This window comes from Tripterygium wilfordii, chromosome 12, assembly GCF_013401445.1.
Source record: "Tripterygium wilfordii isolate XIE 37 chromosome 12, ASM1340144v1, whole genome shotgun sequence".
Classification (NCBI taxonomy): Eukaryota; Viridiplantae; Streptophyta; class Magnoliopsida; order Celastrales; family Celastraceae; genus Tripterygium; species Tripterygium wilfordii.
The window spans coordinates 5,023,090-5,042,549 of record NC_052243.1 but is presented as its reverse complement, the minus strand read 5'-3'; the positions used below and the strand labels follow the sequence as shown (position 1 = coordinate 5,042,549).

At 35.6% G+C, this 19,460-nt stretch overlaps 1 protein-coding gene across 2 annotated transcripts in view; it reads right to left on the bottom strand.

Annotated features, from left to right (window-relative positions):
• The window catches only part of LOC120010877 (calcium-transporting ATPase 3, endoplasmic reticulum-type), a 33,546-nt gene extending 14,086 nt beyond the window's left edge, over nucleotides 1-19,460 (bottom strand). For both annotated transcript variants that reach the window (XR_005470942.1, XM_038861782.1), the window contains exons 1-20: nucleotides 19,179-19,460; nucleotides 18,855-18,905; nucleotides 18,686-18,719; nucleotides 17,628-17,645; nucleotides 14,770-14,906; nucleotides 13,746-13,820; nucleotides 13,280-13,325; nucleotides 12,400-12,459; nucleotides 12,215-12,295; nucleotides 11,229-11,314; nucleotides 9,680-9,781; nucleotides 9,110-9,163; nucleotides 7,932-8,033; nucleotides 5,836-5,894; nucleotides 5,208-5,352; nucleotides 4,118-4,225; nucleotides 3,618-3,770; nucleotides 3,380-3,484; nucleotides 2,641-2,837; nucleotides 1,274-1,385 (exon numbers count right to left, since the gene is read on the bottom strand). Coding sequence is in view for 1 of the 2 variants with exons in the window: in XM_038861782.1 (XP_038717710.1) it covers nucleotides 1,274-1,385; nucleotides 2,641-2,837; nucleotides 3,380-3,484; nucleotides 3,618-3,770; nucleotides 4,118-4,225; nucleotides 5,208-5,352; nucleotides 5,836-5,894; nucleotides 7,932-8,033; nucleotides 9,110-9,163; nucleotides 9,680-9,781; nucleotides 11,229-11,314; nucleotides 12,215-12,295; nucleotides 12,400-12,459; nucleotides 13,280-13,325; nucleotides 13,746-13,820; nucleotides 14,770-14,906; nucleotides 17,628-17,645; nucleotides 18,686-18,719; nucleotides 18,855-18,905; nucleotides 19,179-19,211 (1,758 nt within the window). In the remaining variant the exon portion in view is untranslated. The remainder of the gene's footprint in view (nucleotides 1-1,273; nucleotides 1,386-2,640; nucleotides 2,838-3,379; nucleotides 3,485-3,617; nucleotides 3,771-4,117; nucleotides 4,226-5,207; nucleotides 5,353-5,835; nucleotides 5,895-7,931; nucleotides 8,034-9,109; nucleotides 9,164-9,679; nucleotides 9,782-11,228; nucleotides 11,315-12,214; nucleotides 12,296-12,399; nucleotides 12,460-13,279; nucleotides 13,326-13,745; nucleotides 13,821-14,769; nucleotides 14,907-17,627; nucleotides 17,646-18,685; nucleotides 18,720-18,854; nucleotides 18,906-19,178) is intronic.

The following is a 19,460-nucleotide window of genomic DNA, read 5'->3' as shown; positions in this document are numbered from 1 at the left end:
TGTCAGTGAGTTCCATTATGACGCCTTGACAAGCTCCTAACAAGCATGTTCCTAAAATATTTGGGTGCTCGGCAAAGATGCCCTTGTCGAGTGCCCACATGTGGGAATCGGAATTTCGCTAGATAGGTTGTGTCTTGCACAATGAGCGGATATGATGTGTGGGCATCCTAGCCAAACCGCCCGCCATCTTAATCTGCTCACGGTTCTACCACAAGTACTTTTTCAAGTATTGTTTTACTTGTATAAGAACGTTGTAATTAGAAAAATGGTACATTTTCTAAGATCAAATGCACCTTACTTTTTTTACCCAGATAGGGGTGCATTCAGCATATTAACCTCGTCTACAGTGAGACTTGAAATCAACCTGAAAAGCTTTTGTTCTCACATAAACATCTTACAGAACAAAAATGCATACAACTTAAAGGACATTCTTTGTCAAGTCTTTGTTTAAACCAAACTATGTAAGTTTTAGATGTTATTTAAAGATAGAACACACAATTTTACTAAGTGACAAATTTATTTAAAATATGATTGGGATGTTTTGATTTGTAAACATGCAACAATAATTAAACAGAAAGCAAAGAGAAAACGAAAACGCACAGATTTATGTGATTCGGCAATTTGCCTACGTCCAGAGGAGTGAGCTATTGATATTCACTATTAATCGGAAAGTAAGGTTATATTATATATTTATATGTACCCAACATGGAAAATTTTTTGGAAGTAAAAAAGATTAAATATCAGATCATCATCATCATCAAACCTTTGTCTCAAACAGAGACGGTCAGCTACATATTCCTAGAAGAAATTTTATATAAACTCAAACTCAGTGCACAAGCCTATCACCGATGAAAGATTTAAAGAGGGCATATTAATGCAGTCCTCCTCTGACATCAGAGAAAGAATATTTTGGTGACCATACCTGTGACATGCTCATCAGTCATCACGATTTAAATAACTTATTATGGAAAACCACCAATTGATCTATTATGAAAAATATTTAACTGAGTATAGGGCATAGTATTTTTACGAAATTCATAAAAAAAACAAAATAATCTACATTTTTAGTAAACATAGTGATCATGATTGATATTTCCAATAAGTAAATAACAATTAAACATTAAGTTTTTTAAGTGCCATATGACACTATCAAGCTTTATATTCATAGTAATGGATGTAAGCAAACTGTATACTACCAGCCAACTACACAAAAAAAAGTGGTAGCATCAGGTATGGAAATCAATTAAGCATTTTACTTTGAAAGAGAGCATACCAATCCAATAAATGTAAGGTCTTTCTCATCATCAAAGGAGAGTGTTTGTTGACCCTTGGGCATCTGTTTCATTGCGAGAGCCAAGCATCTCAGTGTTTCTGTTTCTGCAAAGCTGGATGATGACACATAAATTCACACGACAGAAACAAAAATAATTGAAATTATTTAGCCGACAACCCATACAAAAATAGAACTTGACAAGATAATGATTTTGTCAATTCAAATCAAACAGATTTGAAATGGCAGCAATAAGGTTACACATAAACCTACCCAAGTCTTCCTTAAAGAATGTTGATCCATTGGCAACAGTTTTGGTGCAATACCTTCGACTCTAAAGGCAAAACTCAACGCACTAAAAGAAATCTAAGTTGTTGCCATTTCATACTACAGAGCAGGATGATGAGCAAAGGAAACAATTTTATTCTTTCAAATATTAGGCAACGTCTAACATAAGATTCTCTAGATGAAATGCATCCAAAAGGGAAAATATATTTTCTCAAAAGAAATAAAGAACAGAGCAGCCACTTATTCTACAAAGAAAAGAAAATCATTACAAAATTACATGAACGTAACATGCCACTGATATTTTTATATAATAATCCTAACACATATTAAGGTCACGTACCCGTATCCAACACTCATACCCGAGTCTAAGTTCATAGAATACTACTCCCGCCATCCCATTTTGGTTGTCTTTTCTATTTTGGGTTGTCCCAAAACTAGTGTCACTTTTCTTCATTAATTAACAATTTTGTTATTGTATTTCAAAATTACCCTTGTTCATTTAATTACCCTTGTTTCAAGGCAAAAAAAGTACCGCCATAAATAAGGGCAAATTTGGAATAACATGGTTGTTTTGTATAGTCGAATTGCACTAAATCATGTCTCCTTAAGAAGTTGGATCTTAAAAGGATGACAGACAAATTGGGACAAAGGGAGTATTATAAAGCACCAAGGAGGTGGCACTTAAAAATAGATCAACTGCAAGGAAGGTCCTTTGAAAAATTCCCCGAAATAGTCCAAAATCAATTACTGCATCACAAAACTATCTCCCTTAACAACATGAATGGAAGAAGATTCAAGTCCATACAAGGCCATAGCTAGTAAGAACCGGACGTTTGACAAGAAGAACACAGGAAGTAAAACACAGAAATATTTTATTAAGAGTTTGAGTATCACAAACACTGTTAAGGTTAACTATCATTGGCATTAACAAGCAACATGTCCATGAATCCAATAAGACAAAAAATGTCTCATACCCAGCCCAGAGTTTACAGAACTGTAGCTAATTCACAGATAGTAGTCAGTATAATGGAAAGTCTAGATAGAATGCAGACCAAAAAAAGGGGACAAAAAACACTACTAACCTGTGGAACCTTGACTCCAACTCTTGTCGAATATTAGCAGACAATGGAACGATTGACCCATCATCATTGCACAATATATTTGTACATCTAGAAATTATACTCTCAGGAGCACCCTTAGAAAACATGATCTCCATCTGCTTACGGCTACATAGGACACTCATCATTTTGCGATCTCGAGAAAATTCCAAAACAGACATCTGAGAAGTATCAAATTCTCAGGTTTGCATCATTACCATTAAGTTAGTATATAACAAATAAAGGTCAAGTTAACAGCAACATATTTCCTAAGTTTCTTTTCCTTCCGTCTTGAGCAATATTGTAGTATGCAATATTAGTAAAATAGGATTCATGACATTATAACCTCGGAAGAATTTAAGCCAAGGTTTGGAAAAGCATAAGCAAATAAACCATGAAGAAAAACACCAAGGTGAGAACTTAGGATTACATTACACCAAATCATATGACCCATTAAGCATATTGCATATATGATATATGTTACAGCCAATGGCAAGGTCACCAAGAGAATATCCAACACATCTAGTTACTTATAAAAGAAACAGATAACAAGTCATCCGTGGCCATTATTTATAACATTATGATTCCCATCCTACTGATGTTCATGTCCAATGTTCTCCATACAAAATCACAGTTACAAATTCATTCATTAAGCTTAGCTGATAAGTCTAAAACTACTAAATTAATGCCTAAGAAATTCAAGCAACAATTCAACAAAACCAACCTTTTTAAACTGATTCTCCCAGTAGTGGTTACAGTAAGAAGCACGCTCATGCTTGCTCAACATGTGCAGAGCAGAAGGCATAGAATCAAAACCAGGAAGGCCAACCTAAAAATATGCAGGAGGAAATGAAAGATGTACAAATGAATGAGCCACAAATTGTACAGAGAAAGAAAGAATACAACTTCAAACAAGACTAATAGACAGCAGACTTTTCTGTGAAGTTAAGTATCCCAACAACCTTTTCTGCCAGAACACGGAGAGCTACTTCAGTTGACTCCCCAATCTTTTCGTAGTTCCCCTTGTCTGGATTGTACTGTAAGAGAGACTCATTGCAAAGGGCTGAACACATTGCAATATGAAGAAGACAATGTGATTGAGCTGGAAAATCAAGCTGTATAAACAATTAAATTTCATGTCAATATAGTATAGGAGATAACAAAACGACAGGAGATGGACTCTATAAGATTAGCATAGAGTGAAGCTTTAGATCAACAAGAAAGTGGTACGAGAATCAACTACGTGTAGCATTTATCGATCAGTAAAATACAAATCATCCACTCTTTCGAGAGGAGAAGATTGCTAGAGATGAAAAATTAACTTTTAAGATATCTATGGTTCCTCATCCTTGTTGAACAATCCAAAAAAGAAAAGAGAGAAAAGGTCTCAGAGTACACATTTTCTATGCATATTGAACACAAACTCGTAGTAAAGATTGCTGACCATCTGTACAATAAGTACCTGTATGCCATTGCGGTCAAAGATTACTCCTTCCGGAGCATAAGTTGTCCCACTGACACTATATTCAGAAATTACAGGACCATGACGTACAGAATGAACCACACATATCTGCGAAGACAACAATAACAGGAAATAGAATATACATGTAATCAGCACTCAAACAAAAAGTTGTCTCGTGCAAAAAAAAAAACGAACATCAGCTTAGACTTTACATAAGAACCAAAAAAGCCACAGAAAAAGTAATAAACAAAAGTAAAAGGTAAACGACGCCGGTGCACAAGGTTCTTGCAGTGCGGGCGGGTTCTAGGACAGACAAGATGTACGCAGACCTTACACCCACATTATATGTGGAGAAGCTATTTTCAGGAACTGTGACCTCTAGGTTGCACTTCAACAAATCTATCACTGGGCCTATAAAAAAAATAAACAAAATGGGGCGGGAAAAAAACCTTCACTTGATGGCCCTAATGACTTAACATGATAAGATAATAATAGAGAGATTAGTATTCGTGCATATGTCCAGGACATCACTTATCTAACAAGAAATAGGAAAGCACTAATGATATCACTTACCAAAAAGGAAGGGACTAGAGACCTCAACAAAGGAATCTGAGTTTGTTGCTTTGAAATACAGCATTTTTCCTTCGATTATTTTATACAAGAAAATAATAGAAGAGGAAACAAAACTTGAGGAATTAAGGAGCTTACTAACACATGGTATATCTCCATCAAACAGTAGGAGAAAAATCTAAAAATTTTAAAAATAACTGTCAAAAAACTCTTCAGAAAATGGCAATGCTGTATCAAAAAAAAATTATTCTAGAAATGAAATTTAAAAATATGGAGGTCAGCATTACGCTTCTTAAGCAATTTAGATAATGAATATTAGAAAATAAAAAATGGCTACCAATGAGTTTTTCTTTTTCATGATGATTAACAAATTCATTGGAAATCCAGAAACACATCCACTAGACGTAATGTGGGTAATTAGACAAACAATTGCCAAAATTCACAGTGTCTAAATAAGAATCGGTTGTTGGCCAGTAATTTCATATGAAATATTCAATATTCAATCTTTCTGGATGTTCACCTTTGACACAGACATCATATTAGTCGTCAGGGTCCCAGTCTTGTCACTGCAAATTACTGTTGTGCAGCCTAAAGTCTCCACTGATGGCAAAGATCTTACAATGGCATTCAAGCGAGCCATCCGCTTTGTTCCAAGAGCCAAACACCTACATAGGGAACAAATTCGCACAATGAGGCACATACGAAAGACTATGAAAGATTACCATCTGATACCAAGTATGATGACAATAAAAACCCAGAAGCCACGTTACAAACGTCGTCTAACATAAAATGTTGAGAGTAGTTGTAAGTATTGTGTTTATGTACCACAAGAATCAATGTTTTCCTTTTTTGCTCTGTTTAAAGAGGCAGCAAGCCATAGTTAGCCATGATTTGTGGTGCATAAATCCGCAATTTGACAAATATTTGAAAATTCAAGATGAGTAGACTGTGTTACAATATTATGCCACACCATTGGAACCAATATTACATATTTCAAAAGATCGAGGTTTAGTTATGCAACTTCTTCAGTTCCAAGGCACTTGTGTTGGGCACCCAATAATATAATAGGGAGGGACCAATTTCACAATCATATTCAAATTATAATGCACACAATTTTTTGCAAGCCTAGTGACATACAAAGCACTCACGTTGTAACAACAGCAGGAAGTCCTTCAGGAATTGCTGCAACTGCAAGAGCCACTGCAATCTAGGCAGGCACAAGAAAGTAGTTTGACATTACAAATGAAGAATAAAAATATTCAAATGGAAGAACTATACAAACGAAACACCTCATTTCACAGACGCGTGGAACATATGGAAAAAAATATCTCATTTGTAAGTAAATTCTTTTTTCATTTTCAAGGAATTTTTATGCTTTAAACAAGTTGTCACATAACAGAATATATTACACAAATGTAAAGCTCAAATGATCTACCATGCTTGTAACAAATGTTCATGATTGCTGTAGCTGTTGCTACAGAATAATCAGATAGTGGGTTTGTTGAGTATGTAACAATGGGGAGTTTGTGTGGGGTTGTGGGGTGAAATTCATATGGAAAAAGTGGCTATTTGGTTCACATTTGGTTGTAAGAGATTAATTGTATAAGTTTTTATGAGGTAGATTTGTGAGTGATATGTAGGGTTTGACAAAATTTCCTAAGCCAACTAATGCTTGTAGATGAAGAACATGTAATCAGGAAAATCTAAGTTGGTAAAATAATGTGTTTAAAAGAAATGTGTTTGATGGCAGGGCCCAACATGTGCACTTCAATGCCTGGGCCAAATAAGGTGTTTGACTTCGACTTATTTTATGGGATACATGTGATTCCGGTCCTTTTTAGATGTCTGCAGCTATTTAGTCGATGCTTATGGGTGCTATACTGATATGTATTGCCTTCAATATGATGATGTTAATTTACACAACCATAGGCTCTTCATTACGTATAAATGATCCACATGTTGCTGAGACAGTGCCGTTCCACTAAGGTCATAGAAAACATCCATTAGTTGGCTTAGGCATTCTATTAAACACATAAACTGCACAGAGATCCGTTTTGGCATTAAGGCAAACACTTGGCTTTATTCAGACCCATAGATTTATCCCTTATAAAGTCTTACCCAAGCCAATCTCACTCGACGGGGAGGATAAAAAACAGCAAAATGATAATTGTAGGACAATTTTCAGCACCAAAAAAAAGTTAGACGCAAACATCGTGCATAGCTAAGGGGTGGAAAATATATTTTTGCCAAAAAATGGGAAACCTACAACTACTCATGTAACATCAGGAACCAATCACTAAAGATAAATACATAACTTCAATAAAAACGTAATTATAACAAGTCTTACTTCACCATCAAGAAACCAAAGAAGACTTCTATCCACAAGTTTAACTCATATGCAGCTTGCTGCAAATATGCACTAGCAGGGATTTATAATGAGGATCTTAAATACATGACTTTCACTTTCACAACCTTCTGCAAGTATAAGAAATTAGATTCAAGTATTCAACCTCTTTGTGTCACATAATGTGGGGTAAGGAGGTTCCCCGACCCCACTCCACTGTGGGAACCTAGTGTGTGGTAGTTGTTTGCCCTTTAAGAGAATCAATGGACTAGTGGTAAGGTTGTCTCATAACCTAGAGGCCATTTGTTGAAATCTTGGAAACAACCTCTCCACATTAATGCAGGGATTACAGTGCAACAGTATTGGGCCGGTTTAGTCCTACAACTTTCAAAATAAACGCCATAAAATTCTGGCCAAACCAGCGACAAAAACATGAATCAAATGGGCCTATCACAATTTCTTTACACCTGCAAGTTTTTGTTCATTATTTTTTAAGTTGTTTATTTAAGTAAAAAACAATGCCATAATGGTAGGAGCAGTGGCCTTCAACAGGCGATAATTGGAAAACGGTTTCATGTTGAACAAATTGGATCATTGGGAATTCTTTAAATTTGATCTTTTCACATCAACAAACTTGGCTTAGATATTGTATTTCTCAGCAAAATCCGGAAGATGTTTGCTACCAGATCAATGTAATCTAAAAATGCTAGCCCCTGCACCCTACACCCTACTTTCGCAATCCATGGATCTTTCAAGCCCTCATACTGTTCATTCAAAAATAAAGAAGCTTTCTCTGAGATGCCAAGAAATCTCCAAAAGAGAGCATTAAAGACTCTTAACAATAATAATTGAAAATATAACAATTTAAAAGAATTAGTCTAAGTAGTCACCGAACAATACCTTGAAGTAATGTATCGCACCACGAAAGAAACCACCATGAGAAGGATCGCGGAAGTGACCAATGTTTACAATCCAAACCAATACACAAATTCCTGCAATGACCTGATACACTCTGAATGTTGAGAAATGCACCTTAGAGCAATTATGATGGTTCATCGTTAAGAGACTAATCAACATAAACTAGATGAAATACACAATTTACAGACAGAACCTGTACCTAGAACTTGTTAAGTTCCCTTGGACTAATTTGTAACTCAGAAAGAAATACGCATCAAATTAGATGCAGGTCAAGCAATTTAAATTGGTTCAGCAGAGAAGGGAGACCCAGACAAGTCATTTATCTTCCAAAAAGTTATAGTCATACTCGAACTTACAATATGTTATTCTTTATTATGAGTTTATTTAAAGTATATAAGATGGCCAAACCCCATGACCTCACTTACCGCTCAACTCCTTTTTCTTGGACAAACAAAAAAGTAAATATTGTATTAGGAAAGGGCATCAAGGAGCATCCACCCATCATCATCATCAATGCCTTTATCAAGGAGCATCCACCCAATCAAAAGAATTCTATAAGAGAAAAGATCTTTAACATGTAGTATAATGATCCCATCAGAATTACAATTTCCACCTACCCAGAGTGAAGGCCATTCAGCATCTTTATCTGAATACCTAAAAAAAGTTTTTCTTCATCTTCAGAAGCACTTTCTTTACCCCATCTGTATGGTCCAAAAGATAACCACTTGCTCCTACACTTGCCTTAAGCTCCTTTCTCCTTCGAATCAGCAGCCAGGTCCAATACTGACTCTATCTCCATTGCTGGCTAGAGAATGAACAGATGACTGCCCCCCCCCCCACCCCTCAACAACAAAATTGACAGAGGGGACGATACTTTTTGAGGCTTTTTAGCTGATGGCATGGATATGTGAACGAACAACTTATCTTACCTAATATGCACCATGCCAACTATTTAAACCTACAAAAGAACAAGAAGCAATCTCCAAGCCCGAGAAGTATTTCTATAATGATCTATGATCCGACGTGTGAACGGAAAGTTATTAACGAATAAAACCAACTTCCAATCTTATGATTTGACGTGTGTACGGAAAGCTTTTAGTGAATAAAACCAACTTCCAACTTTTCTGTCTTTGTTTGTCTATTAGGTAAATTGTGATTACCTTGGCCAAAAATGTACCAAATTCATCCAGCTTCTTCTTTAATGGAGTTACTTCCTACAACCAGTGGAGAAATGGACAATCAGAAACATTGCATATTTATGTGCAAGACAATTCACAGCCATGATTTTGTCCAACTAAAGACAATTTAAACATTAAGCATAGAGCAATTAGGGAGAAAAAAAAAAAAAAAAAAAAGACATGCATGTCTTCCAGAATACTTTTGACTCAGGCACATGGACAATCATGCACCTTTAAGAAACTAATGCAGGCACCAACACCTACTTCAAAACATCCATTCAAAGAGTCCCTCAGTCACTCAATGAGACGCCTCAAATATATCATGTATAGTTACAATGCATCAGTGTGTTGTTGCAAAACTGTGTCTCAACTCTCAATCCACTAATATGGTGAATAGATTTGCACATGTTAAAACAAGTTTCTTTTCATGAATAGGAAATATGTATAAGAATGATACAAACTTGGTGCTTCATCATGCTTATATGATATGAATAAAAGAATATCATCTGTAAAATCTTCACCAGACAAAACAGATGTGAAAAATACACTCACATCAACAGTGTGCAAAATTGAATCGCGTATACTGCCCATGGCAGTATTGACACCAACTCCAACTACAACAGCCCTTGCCCTACCCGCCACCACTACTGTACCCTGGAAGTCAAAAGTAAATGTGTTGCCAATAAATCCATAATACGCAAAACATTAATAGAATGTCTACGAGGAAAAAAGAATGACTAAAATATTAAAAGCGATGATATCTTCTTCATTCAGTGTTAACATTTATTGCAAACGCAACACTGAATATTCAAAACGTGACTTCAAATTTACATTAACATGTCCAGAATGATACAGCATCAAAACTTCGAGTATACATCTATTACAAGGTGTAATGAAATATAAACATCGTATGGGAAAGAGGTACGTAAATTAAGGTAGTCAAACCATCCAAAAGCAAATTATAATTTGTCCACATATCCAACAGCTTATAACAGAAAATTATAATAGTAATAATAATAACTACTAAGCAGAAATGCTTCAAAGCATAAATGAAATTATCTACTTGATTTTTGAAATAATAATTCATAAACTTATGTATCAAACAATCACTTCAAAAATCTGAAGTGGGACAATAACAATCATATTCTATAGCAGGAAACTCAAATAATTTTGTACCGATCCAAAAAAAGCCTTATTGTAAGATTAAGCTATATAAATTTGATGATCTCCTGGCAGAATGCATTTATCCATGATATCAAAGCATTGCAGAGCCAATAGCATGGTAGAGCTTCTTCTTTATTAGTTTTGAACAGAAAAGGATACTGAAATATAATAGTATAGGCATGAAGGGTGGTGCTGCTCACATACATCTGAGCATTATTTACAAGCTTCTAGATCAGATAGGTGAAGTAACAAGTTCTGATTTGTGTTACAATGATCATTATGGAGAATATTTATCCATCTATCCTAAAGCACATCAGAGAGAATTCTCCTTCAAAAACTGATTATTCATTTCCTTCCAAATAATTCAAAAGGTGGCCATAGGAAGCAACAATATTTAAGATATAACTGATAACCCAGTATTTATATTCACATGAAACCTTCAAAAGCGGTTGAATTATGCATTATGCGGTTATGTGGGCTCCATCCATAATCAAGTGTGTGAATCAGACAAGACAACCCAGACGATGCAAATTCAAGGAAAGCAAAAAACTGATCCACATTGTGAATAATCTCTGGCTACATAATTAATTCAATATGTCGGGAGGAGCTTTACCCCCAAGAGAAAGAAACATCAGCTGAAGCAGCCAAGGACACAAACATGAATATGCCAACAACATCCATCTAGACCTCATACAAACTGCATAATTTCATGTGTCATTAAAGAACAAAAGTAATTAAAAGAAACTGAAAACCACTCGAAAGAATAAAACATGTGACTTTTTGTTTTGTTTTGTCCGCCAGTATTTGGTTAAAGCTTATAGGAATGGCATGCTCCCATTTTCACAAAAATGTCAGGCAACACCCACACCGGGATCTTGGCGAAGAAACAAAGATATACACAAAGTCAAAAGTCAATGAAACAAGTAAGAATTGTTACCGAGAAAAGAATATTTGTCTTGTCCTGATACACAGCTTTTGCTGCTACAGTGGACAGAAGATCTTTTTCAACAGAGCAGCTCTCACCTATCATCACCAAACAAGACTTGCTTTTACCGCACAATGCATCGACTTATTTATTATGCACTCACAACCCAAACCTAGAATAATTGGGGGAAAAACAACTACATACACACACATAACCAAGGCAAAAGTTCTACATTCAAGCTTCTTCATTAAAAAAAAATTGTTTTGATTATTACCAAAAAAATGCGAAAAGAGACTCCTGTGGCAGAACCAAATAGGGGGAAAACAACCACATACACACACATAACCAAGGCAAAAGTTCTACATTCAAGCTTCTTCATTAAAAAAAAATTGTTTTATTATTACCAAAAAAATGCAAAAAGAGACTTCAGTGGCAGAACCAAATAGCATAGTCCCATTTTCATCATTTTTATATATGGTGTTAAGAGTAATAATCAAGAACCACACCCTTAACAGCTTAAACTAACGTGATAGATAGTGTGTCACATGTTATCATTACTTGGCAAGTATCAGGTCCTCAGTTCGAAACTCACCTCCCACCTAAAATTAAATTAAATGTTACAGGTGTCGGGCATCCCAAAGGTTAAGCACCAAACAGGTTCTATATCTTTCTAATGAGTATAGACGAAAAAAAAAAAATAGAATCTAGGAAGAACCAATCGGACCTCCTCCATAATTCTCGGTTGACATGCAAACAGAAAATAATGTGTGGTTCTGGTGACCATGTAAAGTGATTTAACTACAACTTTTGCATAAAATGTAATGAAAACTCAAAACAAACTTTTGTGCTCACAATCAATAGTCTAAGAAGTATATAATCAGTTTGCAATGAGTAGACCCCAAATATGTTTTATAGGCCGACAAACTTTTAGATTTATTGTGGATCATGAATAATGTTTTGACCAGTCTTCAATTTCAAGCATAATAGAGCAGACATACCTGTCAGGATTGCTTGATCAACACGTAACTGATTACTTAGCATCTCGATCATCTTCATATCAGCTGGAACTTTACATCCCACTGTACATATCACAAATAGAAATAGAAAGTTAATTTTTCTTCCCTTCTAAATAAAGTATGCACAAAAACAAACAAACTTATAAATGCACAAAGAACGAACTTACCACTAACTTCCACAATATCACCTGGAACAAGCTCGGTTGCCGGAAGTATAGAGAAGCAACCTGCAACAACCCTTTTATATCTAAATTAAAAATAATCAAAAATAACATTAGTGGTCCTGACTATTCGCACACACTTGATAACTACTTGCTTCACACTGATACAAACAATCAACATAATCTCACTTTTACGAAACCAATCAGAATTCTGCACTGTTGGACCAAAAAAACATTTTTACAACAAGCACTAAATCCATATAATGGCATGCCTGACATAATCACTAACTACTAAGCAGAGAATACTAGAATGGAAAAATGACAGCCAAAATCCTGCTTTGCTCAGGGTCAGAGTATAGGAATAGAAATTTGAAAAACAGTGAAGATTAGCGATTCAAGATTTTAGACCTGGAAAAACTATCTCCAGGAGAATGCAACAAGATTTTGTTTTCACTTTCCTTACCCTCCTTGAACAGTACAACTTTGACAGGAAACAAGCAATAAGAATAAAAAGGAATCAACGAAATAGCTATTATATTATTATATAATGGCACGTCGGAGTTAATGACGACAAGCAGCCTTCCTTAAAACGGCAAGGCCACTCAGAAGGAGCTCTTGTGGCCTAGAGGAGGCCAGCTCCTTACACTTGTATAAGGTGCAAGGTTCAATTCCCCCCTCCCTCAAAACGTGAAAAGCATAAATCCCACGATCATTCTTTGAAAGGGAAAAAAAGGCAAGGCCCCCCAGGTATTCCGAATTGAGAAATCAAGTTGTCGAGGAAATATCAACATAGGACAGAACCAAACATTTTAAACCCATAAAATAGGCCCATGACATCATAGCATCGCCCAAAAATCATGGTTCTTTCTTTCCATCATGTACTTACCATTCCGTAATACAGTGGCAATATCAGCTTGGTAAGCACGTAGCTCCTACAATAACACAGACAATAAGAAATAAGATTCATTATCATTATCAAAATGAGTTCCAGTAGCGTAAAGTCAACCAAATTTCTCATATGAATGAAAAGAAAATTGATACAGCTGCATATTTTCTCATTCCTTTATCTTCTATCCCAAAAAAGAGCAGAGAGAAAGAGTAGCTAAAAACATTCTGGAGCTCTCGCAACCAAATAATATAAAATGCAAAACTGATATACCACATTGGCCTAAAAATAATGTCTGATAAACAATTAATATCAAATACTTCCAATTTTAATGAAGTTGCTTCAAGGAAAACTTACTCCAACAGTGGTGCATTCTGAAAGTACACAACAGTTCTCCAAACACATAGAGGAATCAGTAATGTCACAAGGAAAAGCTATACCCAGGAATAATGATTGCAAAACATACCTCAAGGGCCTTCTCAGCATTTGTTTCTGTAATAACCCCTACTGCTGCATTGGCAGCCAAAATCAACAAGATAACCTGGATACATCAACATAACAAACATAAGAAAAAATTAAGACTAAAGAGCATAGACCACCCATGTAAACTAGGAACCATAAATTGGAAACAATTTGATATTCATCAGTTTTTTATGCCGTACACAAGGCACACAAGCTTTTTCCATGCCATGACAGAGTCCAACAATTGTCCAGGACCACATCAGCTCATTTGATAATTCCATACACATTAAACATTCATATAACATCAAACTCAGATGCTAGTGATGGATCTTTTAGATCCAGACAGCCTCATTCTCAAATGAAACTCTTCAATTGCAGGAACCATAATGCTGTCAGGCTAACATAACTTAATATCCAACAGTATTACATTAAAGTCATCAATATATAATACAAAGTCACGAACATGTGTGTATTTTTCATGATGGGAATCAATGAAAGGCGCAACATGAACAGGAGATATAAACTACAAAGAAGAAAATCTCCAACAGCGTGAAAACAGGTGCAAACATTTTTAACTTAGCATCATCACCTAAACCTTTTTATTAAACAAATGTGCGATCAACAACAGTCAAAATCATAAGCTCATTTACAATTTGAAGGCTGTTAAGGTTAGCAACTACTCTATCAATAAATGTATCAACTAGAATTATGACATGGACTAGACAGGACCTTTTATCCTTCAAGTTTTATACTTTTATGTGAAGAAGAAGAAGAAACAAAACAAAAAATTCAACAAGACAAGTGTACCATATTAAGAAAAAGCAGGGAAAATCAAGAGGCGAGAACAAACAAACACATAAAGCACATTCCAGAGCATTTAAGCCAAGGAAAGACAAATTATTGGTTTCCATGGCAAGACTCTGCCTCATACATAATTAGTCAAACAAACTCCAAGGCAACAACTGTGCATTTATTTTTTACAGCAAGAAGTAGCTTAGCCCAAAAACTAAAAGGATATCATATCTTACAGAGGGTTCCAGAAATGCTGTTAAGCCAGTCTCCCCGTCAACCAAAGCCAGAATGAAAGAAATTACGGCAGCAACAATCAAGATTTTAACAAGCAAATCATCAAACTGTTTCAAAACCAATTTCCAGAAAGGAGTCCCTGTAAACATGAAAATAGAAACACATTTGGTTTAGCACAATACAAGTATTTCCATCTCCATAAACCATCAATATTCAAAAAAACATTGAAATAGAGTAAAGAATAGCACCCAATAAACCCCTTTCTTGGAAGGAAATAGGAATGACACCAGTTGAGTGGTCCTAAAAGTATTGATTTTCCAAATCGCAGGACGCATACATACAAGGTGAAATGATCACCATCTAAAAGATGAGAAATTAATATATCTAGCCTTTACTAACATGGTGTTTCAACTATGTCTAATCTAAGCCGAGGTTTCAACCATGTAGAAACCTAAATTGTCTGCTTCAATTCAGTGCAGCAACAACTACCAAGGAAGTCTGTTTACAAGCTAGATAATGAAATTGGGGGGAGGTTACTGAAAGGAGACTAAGATTGTGTATGAAGGTTTCAAAGAACCAGTTTGGTTTTATGCTTCAATAAACCACCATGCAAGCTATATTACTATTTAAGAACACAAATGGAAAACGGAAAAAGAAAAACAGACCTTCATCTAGTAGAGTAGTTTGGATTGACTTGGAGAATAGTTACACAGGATTCCTAGGGATGTGATATGGTGGATGAGTACAAATGCAAAGTGACGAGCTTAACAACAAGTGGAGGATTGAAAAAAATCATCACCATCACAATAGGTTTACATCAAAGATCAACAATGAGGCAATTCTCCTTTGTCATCGTGATGGGTGACCTCACAAGATCTGTCCAAGACAGTCCCTTCGTGTATGTCTTTCGCAAAGTGCCAAAAGATAATATCTTAGTGAATGAGATTACAATAGGAGTTAGTTCAAAGTGGCATACCATCGAATCTTGGGGATTGCGACTAGGTAGGACTGACATAAAATATATGGAGTGTACTTTCAGTGAAGGTAGGACAAAATAATTTAATGGGAATGACCCTCAGTAGAGGTGGTTTGATCCCCAAAACTCCCTACCCATGTGCAAGGTTCTCAGTCCTAAAACCCCCTTCTTCTCCCAACCCCCTTCCTCGCTTAGCCATAAAAAAAAAAAACAAGATTTGAATTTGGTAAAAATAAATCAAAACAAATACCAGCCAATGGCACTTTTAAATATCTTGGGTAAATAAAATTCAAAATAAGGGCGAAATTTGGGAAAGAAGTTTCCTGAAGGATTAAAGTTGATAGGCTGAAGCGGGCAAGGGCATCGTACCATGTGTGACAGAAGGATGCCACTAACATAAGGCACAAAAGGGATGTAGACTCGAAAAAAAGTTCTTCCAAGGAGCAAGCTGGTCAGCGCATCAATGTTTCAGTTGATTATATAATCCACATTAAGACATTATCAAAGCACTTATTCTTTACGATTGAAGCTTCATAAAAATTTTAGAATTTCAAGATATGAAAAAAAATTGAAATTATTGTTCCAATAAATCCAGAATGTAAGAGTTTTAACTTTTTAGTTAGTCACCAGGATCCTCCCCGAAGGAGAGTCAAGCTGAAAAGCTATCTTATTCTTCGAGCAAATTGCTAATGGGAGTATAACAATTAAAGTCTTCCTTGAACTTGTGGCCTGGTGGTAAAGTAACTTCATTGCAACCTAGTAGTCATGGAAATAATCTCTCCACACCTTCTATCAAAACAAAAGGATGCGTAAAGCTGAGTTTTCCCAACCATGCATCCAGTGCAAGGGAGTTGCTCAACTCTCTTTGCTGATATAATGAAAAAGTTCAAGTATAAAGGATTCCTCGTTTTCTTTACCAAGGACCATCTTTTCCGTTTCAACAGTTGTTTTCCAATCTCTGTCAGAAAAAACGAAGTTTCAACAACTGTTCCTGTGCGAATTGGAAGTTTGAAGATTATCAAATGTCCTAATATTCCTCCAAATAACCTCCCAAGTCCCAAGTGAAAACTACCACTCTTTGGTTAGGGTTTTTACCACCTGCTCGTCCAAGGAAACTTCTCTTCTCCTAGGTAGCAAAGTATCCCAATAGTTCCTTACAGTTGTTCTCGACATAGGTTGGAGGCATTACATTTTATTTATAAAAGAGGTTTATCCTTCGTTTCACTATTGATTGAGACTTTATAAACCAAATCCCATAAGAAACTAAAATTACACCGCTCACAGTTGCTAGAAAGAATCCTAATAGAACTTATATCCTAACAATATGTTGATAGTCTTTATGGTTAAATCAATATAATTGTTATGCCTTGATGAAGCTCATGATAATAACCATTAAAGAAGCACCAAGTTCTGTAAAACCTATGCTGCCTAAACAAGCAACTTTTTAAGTAAAACGTTCAAATTAACACATTAGGGTAGCCAAGCAACATGACGATCAACTGACGGAGAGGACGAAACTAAGAACTTTCTCTAGTTCCGAACAAGAGGAGTCTAGATTAAGAAAAAAGAACGTAAGTTTATGTCTCATTTAAGTTGTCTATGGCCATTCTAAGAGTCGTATGATGTTTTCAACCAGTTCTTCATGTTAATCAAAGACGGTTATTCCTTGTGATTGTTTACTCTATCAATAACAATTGCCACACATTTAAAAGAAAAGACGGCAATGGAAGTACTGAAAATAAAAGATGACATTTTTTCACGTACAGATGGGACGTAAAGAGAAAATAAATTTATGATTTAAGATGCTTCTAAAAATGAATCTACTTCTCAGAGCAATGGTAGAAATAATCAAGAGGAAAGGATGAACAAAATCATTTTACTTACTTGTTTCTTCAGGCAACACTGCAGATCGTAACCAAATTGTGCAGCCAGCAACCAGAAGAACATTGAAACAGATTAAACAGATAAATATCAAACTTTCTTTTATTTTTGATCAGCAAAATAAAAGAAATGGCATTGAAAATGCAGTAAGGAACTAGGTTTGATATTAGATAGACAATATCAATGTCCTTTACATAAGGGACTCTTAATAAGTGAACAAAAATAATCCACATGAAGATGAGGATAAATTGCAAAAGGAAGATTTTGCATAACTACGTAGAAATCATACATGAAGTAGTCATGACATGGATAAAGTCGCAAGACTTTTAAACATGTAATACAAACCAGACCAGCAGCATGTATCATTACCTAGATTTAACAGTGCACATACAATGATACAAAATATATAAATTCCCATATGCTGTCAATTTTTTATCGATTCCCAAAATTATTTCAAAAGCAGATGCAACAATCAAAAAAGTGAAGGGAAGGTGAGTGAGTGAGAGAGAGAGAGAGAGAGAACTCCCATTTAATAAATTATATTTAGAATTAAATATATTATGGATGCTAAATACTTCATTACATTAAAAAAAAATAGCATCCCAAGTACAACATTCCAGTCTCACTCTATCTTTGAAGAACATATCTTTAGGGAAAAAAAGAAGACTGTGAGCCTCATTATGCAAAACGCAGTTAATCTAAAAATCAATAATTGTATAGTCCATAACGGACATAAAAGCCATCAAACGGAAGACTCGATAATAATATGGAAAAGCAATTGATTTTAATGATTTCGATCAGTGAATATCAGACTCCATGAAAAAATTGGAATGCAAGTAATATTGATTTTAATGATTCCATTTGAAAATTAATTAATTTCTATTAAATCAATTGAACTTGCTAGGACAAGTCCAAGTATCCAACTATGCCACTACAAAAATTGTTTTGTCATCGAAAATTCTCCACTACTACTGTTGTTGCTGATTATTTTAGTCGAGGCACTAATCCAAAATCTTATGGAAGTTCAAGAACGTGACAGGAATAGGAAAAGCAGAACATACCGTTCTTGCCATAAATTCTTGCGTGTGATGCTACCTGCATGCAACCAAGTAAGAAATTGACATTGTGCCCTGTTCCCAGTTAAAACTACACGATACACAACTGCACCCACCCCAACTTTAACACTGGAAGCTTAACAGATTGGACTGGCGAAAATAAACTTCACTCTACCTGAGAATCCGTAAGACCTTTTATAGGGTCTGCCCTGAAGAAATCCAGCACCTGAATCAAACAAAGAGACCATTAACAGCTGTAAATAATTTTCAATACCGAAACCAAATTCAAATTCCCAACAAACGACTCTACAAAAATAACGAGACTTATGATCTCATGCATTTTAGTTGCTTTTAATTCTCCAATAGGCTATCGAAGCCACGATCAATCTGAGCAATTCGCTTCATTTAGGGATAATTGGAATCTACGACACGGCCGAAAACCAAAATTTTCGTAAATTATCGTTTATACGGCTTATAGGTAACGACAAATGGGAAATACCTCCGTAACAGATCTGGCGTACGCGTCCTCCATTGAAGAATGAAAGAGTTGAGGATGGCAGCGGAAGGTCGAAATGCTTCGAAAGGAGCGTGAGTATTGAACTTCACAGAGGCTTTAGCTGTGACTTGTGAGTTCCCCTTTTACATGTAAACGGCTCTGTTGGTTACTGTTCAAGATCTGAAGAAAATCCATGGAAGACGTTATGTTCAAGCTACTGGCCGCCTAGGTTTTGTCATGTGTCTAAATGGGTTTGACTGCGTGAACTTTGCGCGAGACCATCTG